The following is a 16,318-nucleotide window of genomic DNA, read 5'->3' on the forward strand; positions in this document are numbered from 1 at the left end:
CCAGCATTTGTCCCTAGTTGCCCTTGAGAAGATGGTGATGAGTTGCCCGCTTTGGGTTGAGCCACAATGCCATGAGGGAGGGAATTCCAGGATTTTGACCCAGCGACAGTGAAGGAACAGCGATATATTTCCAAGTAGGGATGGTGAGTGGCTTCACGGGGAACTTGAAAGTGGTGGTGTTCCCATGTATCTGCTGCCCATGTCCTTCAGGTTGATAACGTTGTTAAGAAGGCGTACAGTATGTTAGGTTTTATTGGTAGAGGGATTGAGTTTCGGAGCCATGAGGTCATGTTGCAGTTGTACAAAACTCTGGTGCGGCTGCACTTGGAGTATTGCGTACAGTTCTGGTCACCGCATTATAGGAAGGATGTGGAAGCAATGGAAAGGGTGCAGAGGAGATTTAGCAGGATGTTGCCTGGTATGGAGGGAAGGTCTTATGAGGAAAGGCTGAGGGTCTTGAGGCTGTTTTCGTTAGAGAGAAGAAGGTTAAGAGGTGACTTGATAGAGACATACAAGATGATCAGAGGATTAGATAGGGTGGACAGTGGGAGCCTTTTTCCTCGGATGGTGATGGCTAGCACGAGGGGACATAGCTTTAAATTGAGGGGTGATAGATATAGGACAGATGTCAGAGGTAGGTTCTTTGCTCAGAGAGTAGTAAGGGCGTGGAATGCCCTGCCTGCAAAAATAGTAGACTCGCCAACTTTAAGGGCATTTAAATGGTCATTGGATAAACATATGGATGATAATGGAATAGTTTAGGTTAGATGGGCTTCAGATTGGTTTCGCAGGTCGGCGCAACATCGAGGGCCGAAGGGCCTGTACTGCGCTGTAATGTTCTATGTTCTAGGTGGAAGTGGTTGTGGGTTTGGAAGGAGCTGTCTGAGGGTTTTTGGTGAATTTCTGCAGTACATCTTGTAGAAAGTACACACTGCTGCTACTGAGCATCGGTGGTGGAGGGAGTGGATGCTTGTGGATGTGTTGCCAATCAAGCGGGCTGCTTTGTCCTGGCTAGTGTCAAGCCTCTTGAGTGTTGTTGGAGCTGCACCAAAAACCAATCCGATTCACTAATGGCCTTTAGCAAAGGAAATCTGCTGTCCTTACACGGTGTGGTTTACATGTGACTCCAAATCCACAGCAATGTTTTCAAATCTTAACTGCCCTCTGGACAATTAGGGATGGGAAATAAATGCTGTCCTAGCCAGCGAGGCCCACATCCCGTGAATGAATAAAAACAAAGACTATTCCCAATGGCTGAAGCGTTAGTAACTAGTAGTCAGGTTAAGATCACTGATAAGAATTTGAAGAAAGATGAAGAAGGGAAATTTTGGTAAAAATGCAGGGGGTCGTTATGAAAAGAGATGGTTGTTGGAATAATACCCTTGGGTTTTGGGCTGAGAGCAGAGAGAGGGAGAAAGGAACTGTAAACCAAGATTCCATTTCCTGATCAGTATCAAATGCTGCTCGCTAGAACATGCCCAATGGGTCAGAATAGACACAGGCTCTGCTGCAAGTGTCCTCTATGCTTGACCCATCACTGTTTAGACTTGTTTCAGAATAACCTCTTCAGCAAGTTATTAGACAGAGTGAAAACACACCGCAGGAGGGAGAGGAAAATATTGGAAATAGAGGTTGGAGGAGGGGGATTAAAAAGCCTTACTGTTGGTATTGGAAGGGTTTAGTTTCTGAGCAAATGTTGCTGCTGGCATAATTATAAAGAGTGGAGACGAACCTCACTGTTGCAGCTGGGGGACTGGCAGCCACTTTGATAGCAGAATCACTACCTTGGGTCCCCTGCAATTATCTGTTACCCTGTGATTTTGAGTTGTCAAGGGAACCCAACAAAGACAAGAGGCCAAAGAGGATCAATCATCCTCCTGCTAAAACAATTGGGAGCTCACACATCATGCTCCCAGCCTTCACAGGAATTCATTTCAACTACATTCTAATCCCGGATATTTGTGATGTCAGTCATTCGGGAATTGATTCTGAAGTAAGTCCAGTTAAATACAGCTGGGCAGAAACTGTCTCAAATCTTTCACAATCTCAGGACATTCTGAGACATTTACAGCCTACGACTATTTTAGTCACAGTCATAATGAAGAAAACTTTGAAGCACAGAAATGATACAGAACAGAAGGGAGACATTTGGACCATCTTGTCCATGCCGACCCAAAGACACTCAGATGCCCTCTCTCATCCATCTTCTTGGACATGACCCTGCAGCTTACAGCACTTCAGATGAGGATCCAGGCACTTGTCAAAAGAGTTTAGGGTCTCTATATCTATTACCAAATAGGGCAGCGAATTCCAGACACCCGCCAACCTCTGTGCAAAAACATTTTCCCCACGTTCCCCCAAGCCTTCTGCCACTTGGCTTGAATCCACGACCTCTGGTTTTTGAACTCTCTGCCAAGGGAAACAGGTTCCTCCTGTCTGCTCTATCTCTATCCCTCATGATTTTGTACACCTCAATCATTTCAACCCTCAGCCTTCTCTGTTCCAAGGAAAACAACCCCAACCTCTCCTTGCAGTTACAATTCTTCAGCCCTGACCACAGCAATTATATTCTTCCGGTAATGTGGTGACCAGAACTGCACACAATACTCCAGTTGGGGCCTCACCAGTGTCTCATACATTTTCATTATTATATCCCTACTTTTGTATACTGTACCTCTACCAATAATGGATAGAATTCCATATGTCTTCATTACAACCTGATCTACCTGTAATGCTACTGTTAGGGATCTATGCACTTGCGTGCCAAGACCTCGCATTTTAGCTACCCCTCTCAGTATATTCCTGTTTATTGTGTATTCCCTTTTATTGTTTGACCTCTCTAAATGAATTACCTCACACTTACCAGAATTGAACTCCAACTGCCACTTTCCTGCCCACTCCACCAACCCATCTATATCATTTTAAAGCTTGTAGCTATCCTCTACACACAGCCCATTTTTGTGTCATCTGCAAATCTTCCATTTGTGCCACCTACATTTATGTCCAACTCGTTAAAGTATGAAACAAACAGCAGGGGTCCCAACACCTAGCCCTGCAGAACACCACTTGAAGCAGCTTTCCTTTCACAAGGGCAGCCATCAAACATCACCCTTTATTTCCTGTTACTAAGCAAACTTTGGATCCAATTCGACACATTACCCTGTAACCCATAGGCTTTTACTTTGTGACCATACTGCCATGGGGGACCTTGTCAAATACCTTACTAAATTCGTCTAGACAACATCCACTGCACTCCCCTCATCAATCCTCCTTCAATCACTTCCTCAAAGAATTCAATTAATTTTTTAGGGCATGACCTTCCCTTAACAAAGCCATACTGACTATCTCTGACTATTCTAGGCCTTTCTAAGTGACAGTTTATCTGATCTCTCAGGATTGATTCTAACAACTTGCCCACCACTGAAGAAAGACTAACTGGCCCTTAATTGGTTGGTGGTTCTTTTGTACCCTTTTTGAACAATCGAACAACATTTGCGATTCTCCAGCCCTCCGGCATTTACCTGTGTCCACTGAAGATTGGAAAACAATCCCTCAGAGCATCTGCTTTTTCTCCCTGACCTCCTTCAATATCCTAGGGAACAATTCTTCCAGGCCTGACAACATATTCACTTTCAAGGTTCCAACTCCCCTAACACTTCGTTTCTTGTTTTGGCTATTTGGTCCAAAATTTCACACTGCTCCTCTTCGATTACTATATCCACATCATCCCCTTCCTTTGTGAATATGGAGACAAAATATTCATTTAAAATTCTTCCTCTTTCCTCTGTGTCTTCACACAAGTTCCCTTCATCTTCTTTGATAGGTCCCATTTTTCTGTTAACTATTCTTTTGCTCTTTATATACTGGTAAAACATCTTGGGGTTTTCCTTTATCTTACTCATTAATGAAGAAGTCAATTTTAAATTTACTATCGCCAAGTTTGTGTAAGTGAGTAAGCGAGCAGGCAAACAGTGAGGATGGTGCAAAGCCTACAGAGGGATATGAACGGGTTAAGTGAGTGGGCAATAACATAATGTAGGAAAATGAGAGGTCATGCACTTTGGCAAGAAGAATACAGCAGCCGAATATATTATTTAAATGAAGAAAGACTGCAGAAAGCTGCAGCACAGAAGGATTTTTGAATCTTTGTGCATAAATCACAAAAAGCTAGTATCCAAGTCAGCAGGTAACAGGAAAGGCAAATGGAACGTTGGTCTTTATTTCAAAGAAAATGGAGTATTAAAAAGGGAAGTCTTACTCAAACTATACAAAGTACACTTAAGATACAGTGAACAGTTTTGGTCCCCTGGGCTAAGGAAAGATACTGGAGGCAGCCCATAGAAGGTTAACTAGATTGATCACAGGAACGGAGGGATTTCCTTGTGAAGAGAGGTTGAGGAGATTGAGACTGTACTCGCTAGAGTTTAGAACAATGAAAGCAGACCTTATTGAAACATCCAAGATTCTTGGGCAGCTTGAAGGATAGATGCTGAGGCTGTTCCCCTTGCGGAAGAGTCTTGGACCAGAAAGGCCTAATCTCAGAGTGAGGTGTTGCCCTTTTCAGACAAAGATAAGGAGGAATTTCTACTCTGAGAGGGTAGTCAACGTGTGAAGTTACCGCAGGTGGTATATTCATGGCTTAGATAGACTGATTTATAATTAGTAAGGGAATTGAAGGCTATGGGGAAAAGGCAGGAAAGTGGAGGATGATTGGATTCGTCTGGGGAGGCAATGGCCTAGTGGTATTATCGCTGGACTGATAATCCAGAGACCCAGATAATACTCTGGGGACCTGGGTTCGGATCCTGCCATGGCAGATGGTGGAATCTGAATTCAATTTTTAAAAAATCTGGAATTAAGAATCTAATGATGGCCAAGAATCCACTGCCGATTGTCGTAAAAACCCATCTGGTTCACTAATGTCCTTTAGGGAAGGAAACTGTCATCCTTACCTGGTCTGGCCAACATGTGACTCCAGGCCCACAGCAAAGTGGTTGACTCTGAAATGCCCTCTGGGCAATTAGGGATGGGCAATAAATGCTGCCTAGCTAGCGATGCCCTCATCCCATTAATGAATTTAAAAAACTAATTAAATGGCACAGCAGAATCAATGGGCTGACTGGCCTATTTCTGCTCCTATGTCTTACAGCCTAATTGTGCACAGCAACTCGCACAATCAGAAAATGACAATTACCATATAATCTATCTGAATGTTGTTGACCAATGGATAAATATTGCTCAGGGCACCAAGGAGAAACCCCCCCACTCTTCTTCAAATAATGGCACAGGGTCATTTATATTCACCTCAGAGGGCAGATCGTGCTTTAGTTAAATGTCACATCTGAACGGCTACACTTCCAACATTGTAACTATCCCTTGGTACTACAGCAGGGTATTCGTCTTAGGGTAGTGTGGTCAAGAACTGATCCCACAGCCTTTTGACTGAATGCTTCCCACACTGATTTATGTAAGCTGTGCAGTGGTGATGGTTCTTGTTGATATGATTTTCTCCTGAGGTCCACACTCACTTTGGGGTACCAAATCTCAGAGTGCCCAATAAAGTATTGGTATGCAATTTAAATCAAAGTAGGTTCTTACGGCCAACCCCAAAAATAATATCATGACACCACTGTGACATTACAACATAAGAACCTTAGCTGGTTGTGTACCTCCTACGCTCTGTGCTCTACTCCTTTAGATACCAAACCCTAAATCCTGTCATTCATTCCTTACACTTCAAATTTCCCCATTTCTCTCTATAAGATGCTTCTTGAAAGCTCCCATTTTGACCAAGCTTTTGGCCACCTGTCCTAATATCTCTGGCTCAATATGAATTTTTCTTTGATTAAACTCCTGTGCAGCACCCTGCGATGTTTTACTACATTAAATGCACTAAACAAAATCACTTTCCTGTTGCTTACCATTTGTTAATTCACAATATGCTGAAATCATTCTATATGTACAATCGTATCATGCTCAACAAATCAGACTTACAAGAAGCAGTACTTTGAGTTGGGGTTCAATACTTCCTTGTTGCAGGGCACAATGAATCGCTGATCGGATAAAAAAATCCAGTATCAGGGGGCAGAACAACTCAATGCTATGACAAAGTCCTACAGCAGGATGGGTTGGAGCTACTGCCAGAAGATAATCCAAGTATTCCTGCTTTGCCTGGATTTAATGAGCTCTCTACCAGGGTTAGACAGGCAGCATTCTCTCACCTTGTTAAAGTCTTCTGATGTTGCCCTCATCTCCTTCCATGTCTTGTTGAGTAGCTGGATACAGATGCAGAAGAACTCTTCAAAAGCTCGGTCATGGGTGAAGAACATGGGATGGTACTCATTGCAGCCCTCATTAGCTGCATCCACAAAATATCAACAATTAGACACCAACATAACTTAAATAATTCAATGTTACCCTGTTACTAACTCCCAAATAACAATAAATATGGGCTGATGTTGCAAGTCCCTCATATCGAGCTTATAAAAATGGTTGATATACAACTTGCTCAACTCCAACTTCCTTTCTTCCTCTCCACACTTTCTGTGTTTTAGTTCTTCTGCTAGTCAGTGCTCCTAAGAAATCTCCCTTCTCATGCTCTTCCTGAATTCCAGATCATTTCCATAAATCCTCTGCATCTTCCTGCACTTTCATTGTATTGAAGGCAAGGTGCTTCACATTGCTCCCAAAGTCAATTAATTCCTACCCTCTCCCAATCCACAAGACACTTTAAGCCTATGCTTATCCTACTGGTCATCCTTTCCTTTTACAATCTACAGACCAGTTGGCTGGATGGCAGGTATGGACCAAATTGGTGCTAACTGCACAGAGTTCAAACCTGCTAGGTCAGGGTAGATTCAGGATCTGTCTCCTTGCCCTGTCCATGATGATCATGACTCTCGGGCTGGACCGAAGAAGAAGAAAGATTTCTTTCCGTGAGGGGATCAAGAACGAGGAGCCAAAAAAACCTTAAAATCAGAGCCCAGCCATTCAGGAGGAAGAACCAAAGAGTTGTGGAAATCTGTAATTCTCTCCCTGTCTCTTTTCCTCTTAAAGTTGTGATGCTGGAGATCAATTGGAAACAAATTTTTAATGGGGTAAGAGAGGCAGGTAAATGGGAGAGGTCAGTCATGATCCTACAGAATGTTGGAGCAGGCTAGAGAGACTGTAAAACACACCCTTATTTTTTGATTCCTAATATTCTTTATTTCATTCTTCTCTCTTAGTCTCTTTAAGCAGCTTCCCAAACTGTGGACCTTGATTCTACAAAACAGCAATTCTAAATGGCTGAACCTTCTACTGAAGTGCTGTCAATGGTAGAATCACTAACCTCTGGTTGAAATAGTGGCTATTTTAATTACCAAGGCAGTGTTGTGCAAAGGGCATTCAAAGAAAATGATAAGACTTTATAATTCCATTCTTCATTTTGTCCTCCCAAAATGAACTGCTTTAAACGAAATTATATGAAATCACACCTTACCATTCCACTAACCTACACCTTCCTAAGGCTTTTGATAGTCATTGCACTTTGCCGAATTTCAAGGTTGAAGTCCAGATGAATGAGAACAAAATTCACCCCAAGTGATGGACGAGATAGAGGGTTAAGTTTTCAGGGAGTTGGGTCAACTCGTAGTGACTTGGAAAAGGGCCACCAGGAGCAGGAGATAGAAATCCCAGTCCTGTCCTGTCAGCCCAGGAAGGCTGAGGGGCATGAATCATCAAACTCAGGAGCGTGATCTGAAATTAGCAGAGAGTTTGAAGAGACCCCGTTTTGGTTGTTCCATAAATTTAAAAAACGTAAATATCGCTAAACATGAATCTTTTTGTCTTGTAATCATCAGGGTTGAAATCAAAAGGAAACCACTTTCAGAAAGAAAAGCACAGTGTTCTCTTTTTAGCGAGGCTCTGTGTAACCAAGCAATTATTTATTTAAAATCAAAGAAAGAACATTCTTGGGCTGTGGGCATTGCTGGCAAGGGTAACATTTATTGCCCATCCCCCCCAAGTACCCTTGAGAAGGTGATGGTGACTGCAACTGCAAACAGCTTGGTGCAGGGACATTCAAAGTACTGCTAGGGAGAGATTTCCAACACTGAGCAGCAGCAACATGCCTTGGGATTACCGGTTAATGATAAAGGCGTTACATAAATAAGCAGGTTACTTGATAAGACTGCAGCATAGACCGGCATTTTATAAATCTGTTGATTCTGCACATCAAGACTTACGTAGCTCTCCGACTTGCAGGATCTCGCACAGCATCTTGGTGAGCTCGATGCTACTGCGGCCAAAGGGACATTCGTGTTTATCCTCTCGACTGCTGTTCTCAAGGACAATCTGTGGGGAAACATCATCCAATAGAGTCAAGGCAGCGCCAGTGTCAGAAGAAGCTGGAATTAATGTTTCCCCAGAAGCTCTGCACCACTGGAAGTATTCTTCACCTCACTGCCAGCTGTGTTGTAGACACAGCAACATGAGTTGCGTCTCGATTTATTTTTCATCCAGCAACTGATGATGAGATCAGCCACGATTGTATAAAATGGCAGTGTAGGCTTGAGGGACTGAATTGCTTACTGCTGCTCCAAATACTTATGTTAAACTCAAATGGATATAAGGCCAACCTTCCCAAACTTTCCTCATCATACCCCTCATCGCAGGAATCAGTTGGGTGAACCTCTCTGATCTGCTTCTAATACAATTACACCTTTTCTTACACAGTAATGCCTTGTACAAATGTAAAAAACTCACCTACCTTATATTCCATTCCCCTTGCAACAAACTACATTCCTAACCACTTGGTTTACCTAATAACTAACATTTTGAAATTCATGTGCCAGGACACTCGGATCTCTATACCTCAGTTCTACAATCTCTCTTCGATTTAAACAATATGTTGACATATGCACATTTTCCAACAGAAGGCCTGATTGTTCTGCTCAGTATTTCTGGACTAAGGGCTGTCTGCTGAGGCACTGGTAGTGCAGACGGTTTTGGAAAGTGGAGGTTGGATGTTGGATATTATCCCCACATCAAGTAGCACTCACGAGAACCTGTAACTGAGCTGCCAGGTGTGGAATTGTACCCAGCACCAAAAAAAATACAACAGCAAAATGCTGGGGAGGAGCATTCAAACCTGCAAAAGGACATTGCACGTGTTCTCTCACCCGGATATAGGTGTCCTGGTGAACCTTGGCCAGGTACAGCATGTTGTCCAGTGCTAGCATTCCTGGAGGGGTCTGGGTAAAATCCATGGCTGGATTGACATGATTCTGTGGAGACAAGAGAGAAGTGACGAAGCTGTGTTATTTACACATTTGGTGAGACACAGGAAACTCAAAAGCAGCAGATGGGACAACCAGGGGCCACAATCTCTGATTATATAGTAACAGAACCAAGTTCGATATTTACTAACCAACCTGTTCAGAGACTTGGAACTGAGCCTCCCAGCTCAAAGCAGAACTGAGTTAGGTGCCAAGAACGACACCCAAATTAATAATATTTCAGGGGTACAGGCAATTTCCTAAAGTGCGTGGTTCCTCTCAATTTTGTTTCTGCGCAGGAATTTAAAGGACCCAACCTGTTCACAGTCTGTACATGACCTGTGGATAGCTACATTGAGGGAACATGAGGAAGAAGATGGTTCTTTTCCACATGTAGAACAAGCTGCCAGTTCACTGAATTCCTCCAAGAGAGCTGTAAGTAGTTTGACCTGGGGTGGAAATGATCTTTGACAAAGAGATGTTATACATAATACAAAACTGTGGCCAGAGCGGATCTGTCACTATTTTGGATTGACAAGAAGCCGTTGGAAAGGAATTTTTTGTTTTGGCTCCCCAATTGGCTGGGAGGTTTAAGCACAGCTGTATGGGAGGGGCTGGCCGATCTGGTGGATCTATTGCTTTCTGTATGTCTATTGAAGAACAGTTAGATGTTCAAAATGAATTAGAATGTGTGATGCAAGTTATAGTGCAGCAAACTTTGTTTTAAATCAGCACCTTAATCAACCACTCTCGATAAACCGGCAAAATATTTATCTCATACCACGACATCCGAGTATTTAAGCTGTAAAGAAAGTATAACAGTGATGTGTATACACCTGCATTACATTTCTATTACTTACTGTGTGATTTCACATTGATTTTAAGGGGTGTGTTGATGTTTTTATATAGTTTTTTTTGAGGGACATTGATGTCTCAAAGGTTCACTTCGTCAGAGTTTGATTATCCAGAATATTGATCAACCGACACACTACTGATCCCTAGGTGCTGGCGAATAAAAAGTTTGCTGATCTTTGGAAACAAACAAAGAGTGACAGAAAGTAAAGCCTCTATCTGGTGTGTTCAAACTAATCCAAGATTTTTATCAGACTGAAATGCTGCATGTCCTGTGGTTTCTTTAATGCCCCAGGAAGTGAATCCTTAACAGCTGGTGAGCCAGAGAGGCTGCTGGAAAGTATTTACTTGCAAGAGGACTGGGGTAGTCTTGATTGGGAATACTGCTCCCTCCCGTGTAAGAAGGGACTGGCGGTTCTAACTAGGATTCCACTAGGGCTGTTCAAACCACTGAGTCCTACACTATCTGCGGGGCTGGAAGAAGAGAAAATTGGAGGTGGGGAAGAAGAAAGGAAATGTCAGAATCAGCTCCTGTCAGCACCAGCTCAGTACTGTGAGAGTGAGGTGCTAAATTCTTACACCAAATCAGCAATGTAAAATATAAACCTTAGCAGTTGGAATGGTAGAGAGCCAGGTGAAACAGGATGAAAGCCACACGTGATCCTGGGACAAGATTCAACAGACCCACACACTGGCACATTTCCTATTTACATGGAGCACGTTGCCCACTATGAAGATCGGGGGAACGCCCTGTTGCCCTGGATTTGGAAGGCATACTGTGTCAACTCTTTGCTAATCTGAGCAAGAGTTTCTGCCACTTTAAAGCTTCCCCTTGGTAACAAGATTCCAGGACCCTTCACTATATGCCTCAGCGGTCATTTGCACATAGAATTGAGAGAGTGGCATCATAGGGACACTCTGCCCATGTTTACCCATGTGTAACCCGCCCCCACTGGGAGGGCATCTGTGCACAGGGGCAGGCATCAAAGGCTAAGTCTCTATTTTCTCAGGTTGATTGAAAGAAAATTTCTATTTAGTCATTCTTGCTTTTCAGCGATAAGTGAATTTAGAGGATCATGCGATGACTGACATCCCTATTTATAAATTCCCTTTACAGAGTTCTGGATTACTCTGGTGTGTTGCACATTGCTGCAGATCAGAAAATACAGAGCCCGGACCTACCACGAACCCTAGCATTTTATAATCCCTCGTATACATGGCTTTTCGCTTCTCCAGATTGCTGCTGCTGTTTGGATCAGATTCAGCATCAAAGGCAACTCTTCGCAGTTCAAATATGATATCCCTTTGAGCCTGCAACAAACAGTAAGGAAGGATTAAGTTCAATACAAATGACCAGCATGAATGCCCAATCTGGATATACCATTCCTACTTCTGAAACACAGATGGTCAGCTATCATATCAGCTAAAGGTGTGACTACACTAACACAAGGTAAGAGTACATTTATCAGAACGTTGGAGAGTTTTAGCTGTAAGAGAGAGATGGGCTAGACCAAAGATTTTTTGTATTGAAAAGAGGAAGTTTAGTTAAGATTTAATTGAGATGTATGAAATTCTGAGGTAGTTTAAATTGGAAGGACCTACTCCCCTTGGTTGAGGGAGTCTATAACCAGGATTTATGACAAGGGCTAGGAGGTTAGAGGGGAAATCTTTTCAGACAGAAGGTAGTGCAGATCTGGAACCCACGATCTGAAAGGCTGTTGGAAGGCAGAAAGCAACACACATCATTGAAGAAGTAGTTAGATATGCACTTGAGGTGCTGTTAACTAAAAAGGTTGTGAACCAAGAGCTGGGAAGTAGAATTAGTCTGGTGACTACCTGTGGGCTGAATGGCCTCCTTCCAAGCTGCAAATTTCTCTCATTCTAAGATTCAGAGATCAAGAATACTGTACTCACCTGACTGAGTAACCAGCAACCCTTCTGATGAAATCAAATTTAAAGATGACAACTACACACACAAACAGACCCCATCAGGATCAGAATGAGGATAAGGACGTAAGAACTAGGAGCAGGGGTTGGCAATTCAGCCCCCTGAGTCTGCCATACCATTTGATACAATCATGGCTGATCTCATCTCAGTCTCAACTCCACTCTCCTACCCGCTCTCTATAATCATTCAACCCATTACTCATTAAAAATCTGTCTATCTTCTCAAATCTACTCAGTGTGCCAGCATCCACCACACTTGGGTATGAATTCCACAGATTCATGACCCTTTGAAAGACATACTTTCTAGGGTCAGACAGGGTCAGACACAATCCTGGTCAGACTGAGGACAAGCTAAGACCTGAATCACCAGTGAATATTCACTCTTAGCTCCCAACTAACACTGATTACCTGAAAGCTAGAGCGATGAGCATGACGGCATTTAAAGTCCTGCCTATTGACAGAGATGAGGGTAGGAGACAGTGCAACAATATTACATTCTGACACATCAAGTTAGAGGGTGAACGAAGTGTGAAAGCAAAGAAAAGACGATTTAACTCAATGAGCTCCACAAGTCAGCCTGGTCATACCACCATGTGTCTCACTGTCAGCAAGTTATAGCTTCAAGCCTTACTCCAGGACTTCAGTTCATAATTCAGATTGGAAACCCAATGCAGAACTGAGGAAGTGCTACACCTTCAGAGTGCTGTTTATCAGATGAGACATTAAACTGAAACAGAAAAATAAAGTGCAGGAGGAGAGTGACAAGTAACTAATTAATAATTAAACCAATCACTAACCTGATCCTGTGGGTCCATCTTGGTCATCATCCGCTCCTCCAGAAGGTTAAAGGTCAGAACCTGAAGGACATACAGCTGATGGGCCATTTCTGTTTTGATTGGACGGTTTCCTCGAATAATGTGCTATGAAAAGGAAGACAACGAGCATGTTCATTGCACAAATATATTTGGAAAAGACTGTTGAAGTGATAGAAGCCTGTGACTGTTTCTATACATTGGTAAAGCCAACTCTATTCCTCTTAGGAAGCAGAGCCAAGATGGTCATTACTCCAGGAGTTACGTTTTTAACATGTATTCACGCTCAGGATGTCACTAGAAAGGTGGGTATTTATTATCCCTCCCTAGTTGTCTAAGATTTGAAACAACTGAATACTTCAGAGAGGATGGTTAAGAAGTAACCAGGTTGGCAGGGGACTGGAGTCATAGATAGGCCCAAAACATGTTTCAAACAAAAGTCAAATTTCATACTGAATCAGTGTCAGGGTCACTTTTACAGACACCAGCTTCTTATTTAAAATTTGAATTGAAATTTTCAAACCAGGATTTAAACATATTCCCTGCTCAGCCGTTACCATCAAGAAAGGGAATCAACCCTGGTTCAATGAAGAGTATAGGAGGACATGCCAGGAGCAGTACCAAGCAGGAGGTACAAACCTTGTGCAGCTATAAGACAGGACTGTTTGAATGTTAAACAGTTTAAGTAGCTAGTCCCCATCAGTCTACTCTCAATTACGAATAAAGTGATGGAAGGTGCCATCAGTGACATCAAGCGGCTCTTGTTTGGCAATAACCCATTCATTGGCACTTATTTTGGGTTCTGCCAGGGTCACTCAGCCTTGACCTTACTACAGCCTTGGCTCAAACATGGACGAAGGAGCTGAATTATAGAGGTGAGGTGAATTGAGAGTGACAACTCTTGACATCAAGGCTGCATTCGACCGAGTGTGGAATCAAGGAGCCCTAGCAAAACTGGAATCAATGGAAATCAGGAGGAGCACTGTCCGTTGGCTGGAATCATACCTGACACATAGGAAGATGGTCATGGTTGTTGGAGGTCAGTCATCTCAGCTCCAGGACATCTCTGCAGGAGTCCCTCAGGATAGTGTCATAGGCCCAAACACCTTCAGCTGCTTCAGTGACCAGAAGTGGGGATATTCGCTGATGATTGCATAATGTTCAGCGCTATCCATGACCCCTCAGATACTGAAACACTCCATGTTCAAATGCAACAAGAGCTGGGCAATATCCAGGTTTGGGCTGACAAGTGGCAAGTGACAGTCACGCCACACATGTCAGGCTATGACCATCTTCAACAAAAGAGAGGAAACCATCTCCCCTTGACATTCAATGCATTACCATCACTGAATCTCACACTCACATCATTATGTGGCTTGCCATTGACCGGACATTAAACTGGACTTGCCAAGTAAATACGGTGGGTACAACATCAGGTCAAAGGCTCAGAGTCCTGCAGCAAGTAACTAACTTCACAATGCTTGTTCACCACCTTCAAGTCATTTTTCAGGATATTCTCTACGTGCCTGGATTATCGCAACTCCAACAACACTTGAGAAGTTTGACACCATCCAGGACAAAGCATCCAGCTTGATTGGTATTGCATCTACAAACATTCACTCCCTCCACTAATGACACTCAGGAGCAGCAATAAGTACCATCTACAAGATGCACAACAGAAATTAACCAAAAGCTTATTAGACTGCACCTTCCAAACACACAGCAACTACATCTAGAAGGACAAGGGCAGCAGATAAATAGGAAATTCACACATGCAAGTTCCTCTCCAAATTGCTCATCATCCCGACTTGGAAATATCATCTTTCCTTCAAAGTCACTGGGTCAAAACCCTGGAACATCCTCCCTAACAGCATTGTGGGTCTATCTATATCCCAATGATTGCAACAGTTCAAGAAGGCAGCTCACCACCACCTTCTCAAATGGCAGTCAGGGATGGACAATGTATGCTGGCCCAGCCAGGGATACCTACATCCCATGAATGAATTAAAAAAAACCTGGATTAGGAACCAGCTCTATAGCCACAACACTTACCCTTCCCACAAACAAAAATAAGCTGCACATTACTTTGTGAGTCAAGATTACACCCTTTGCTTCAGACACGGTCACGTTTGAGAGGCTGTGGTTTTCTTGGAAGGTGAAATGATTTTAAATTTAATTTACAAAAAAAGCTGTCAAATGTTTCAAGAATTTTATGTCTTTATTGTACTTACGTTTAATATTATGGACCTCAGCTGCTTCTGTGCCAGGATATTGGACATCTCCTGTGGGAACACAGCAGGATTCAGACACAGTCTTGGCTCAGAAACTGAACCTTAACATTAACAAGAGTTATACAAGAGCAGAAATTTCTGGAAATACTCAGCAAATTAGGCAGCATCTGAGGTGAGAGAAACAAGGTTAAGGTTTCAGGTTAATATCCTTTCATCAAACGGTAACTCTGTTAATCAGTCCTCAGTTGCTATCTGACCTGTTGAGCATTTTCTTTTTCCTATTAGAGATAGTAGGAACTGCAGATGCTGGAGAATCTGAGATAACAAGGTGTAGAGCTGGATGAACACAGCAGGCCAAGCAGCATCAGCGGAGCAGGAAGGCTGACGTTTCGGGCCTAGACCCTTCATCAGAAAACGTCAGCCTTCCTGCTCCTATGATGCTGCTTGGCCTGCTGTGTTCATCCAGCTCTATACCCTGTTAACTCTTCTTTTTCCAAATTTCCATTTCAGAGACTGTCTTCTGCCTTTGCAGCAACACCACTCAGAACAGACTAGCACACCACCTACTGGAAACTGTTTATATTGCAATTAAAGGTCTTGATTCATCAGTAAGCATTTAGGCTGCCTTGAACTGGCAATAATAAATGAGCAGGAGGAGGCCATTTAGTCCCTTCAGCCTGCTCCTCATGCTCCAGACTGAACAGCATTTTGTGGGACCGAGTTCCAAATGTCCACTATCTTTCACATGCTGCCTCATAGTGCCAGGGACCTGGGTTCGATTCCAGCCTCGGGCGTCTGTCTGTGTGGAGTTTGCACATTCTCCCCGTGTCTGTGTGGGTTTCCTCTGGGTGCTCTGGTTTCCTCGCACAGTCCAAACTTATGCAGATTAGGCGGATTGGCCATGTTAAATTGCCCATAGTGTCCAGGGATGTTTAGGTGAGGTGGGTTAGACAAGGGAAATCTGGGGTAAGGGAATGGATCTGGGTAGGATGCTCTTCGGAGGAGCAGTGTGGACTTGTTGGGCCGAATGGCCTGTTTCCACACTGTAGGGATTTTATGAACTCTATTCTATGAAGAATGAAGTTCTCTCTGACAAGAGCCCCGAGCAATCCAGTTCTAACTTTAAGGCGTGCCATACTGTTCTGGACTTTCCACTCAAGGAAACAGTTGCCCTCTATTCCATCAGAGCCTTCAATAATCTTCATTGCTTGAAATTAAA

The 16,318-nt window shown here is 43.2% G+C and overlaps 1 protein-coding gene across 1 annotated transcript in view; it reads right to left on the reverse strand.

The window, feature by feature from the left end:
• LOC109916283 (engulfment and cell motility protein 2) overlaps positions 1-16,318 on the reverse strand; it is a 125,492-nt gene that overhangs the window by 58,172 nt on the left and 51,002 nt on the right. Inside the window, exons 9-14 of the mRNA XM_048608518.1 lie at positions 15,100-15,150; positions 12,854-12,976; positions 11,292-11,420; positions 9,162-9,266; positions 8,226-8,334; positions 6,222-6,358 (exon numbers count right to left, since the gene is read on the reverse strand). Of these exons, the coding sequence (XP_048464475.1) occupies positions 6,222-6,358; positions 8,226-8,334; positions 9,162-9,266; positions 11,292-11,420; positions 12,854-12,976; positions 15,100-15,150 (654 nt within the window). The remainder of the gene's footprint in view (positions 1-6,221; positions 6,359-8,225; positions 8,335-9,161; positions 9,267-11,291; positions 11,421-12,853; positions 12,977-15,099; positions 15,151-16,318) is intronic.

This window comes from Rhincodon typus, chromosome 19 (genome assembly GCF_021869965.1).
Source record: "Rhincodon typus isolate 14 chromosome 19, sRhiTyp1.1, whole genome shotgun sequence".
NCBI lineage: Eukaryota > Metazoa > Chordata > Chondrichthyes > Orectolobiformes > Rhincodontidae > Rhincodon > Rhincodon typus.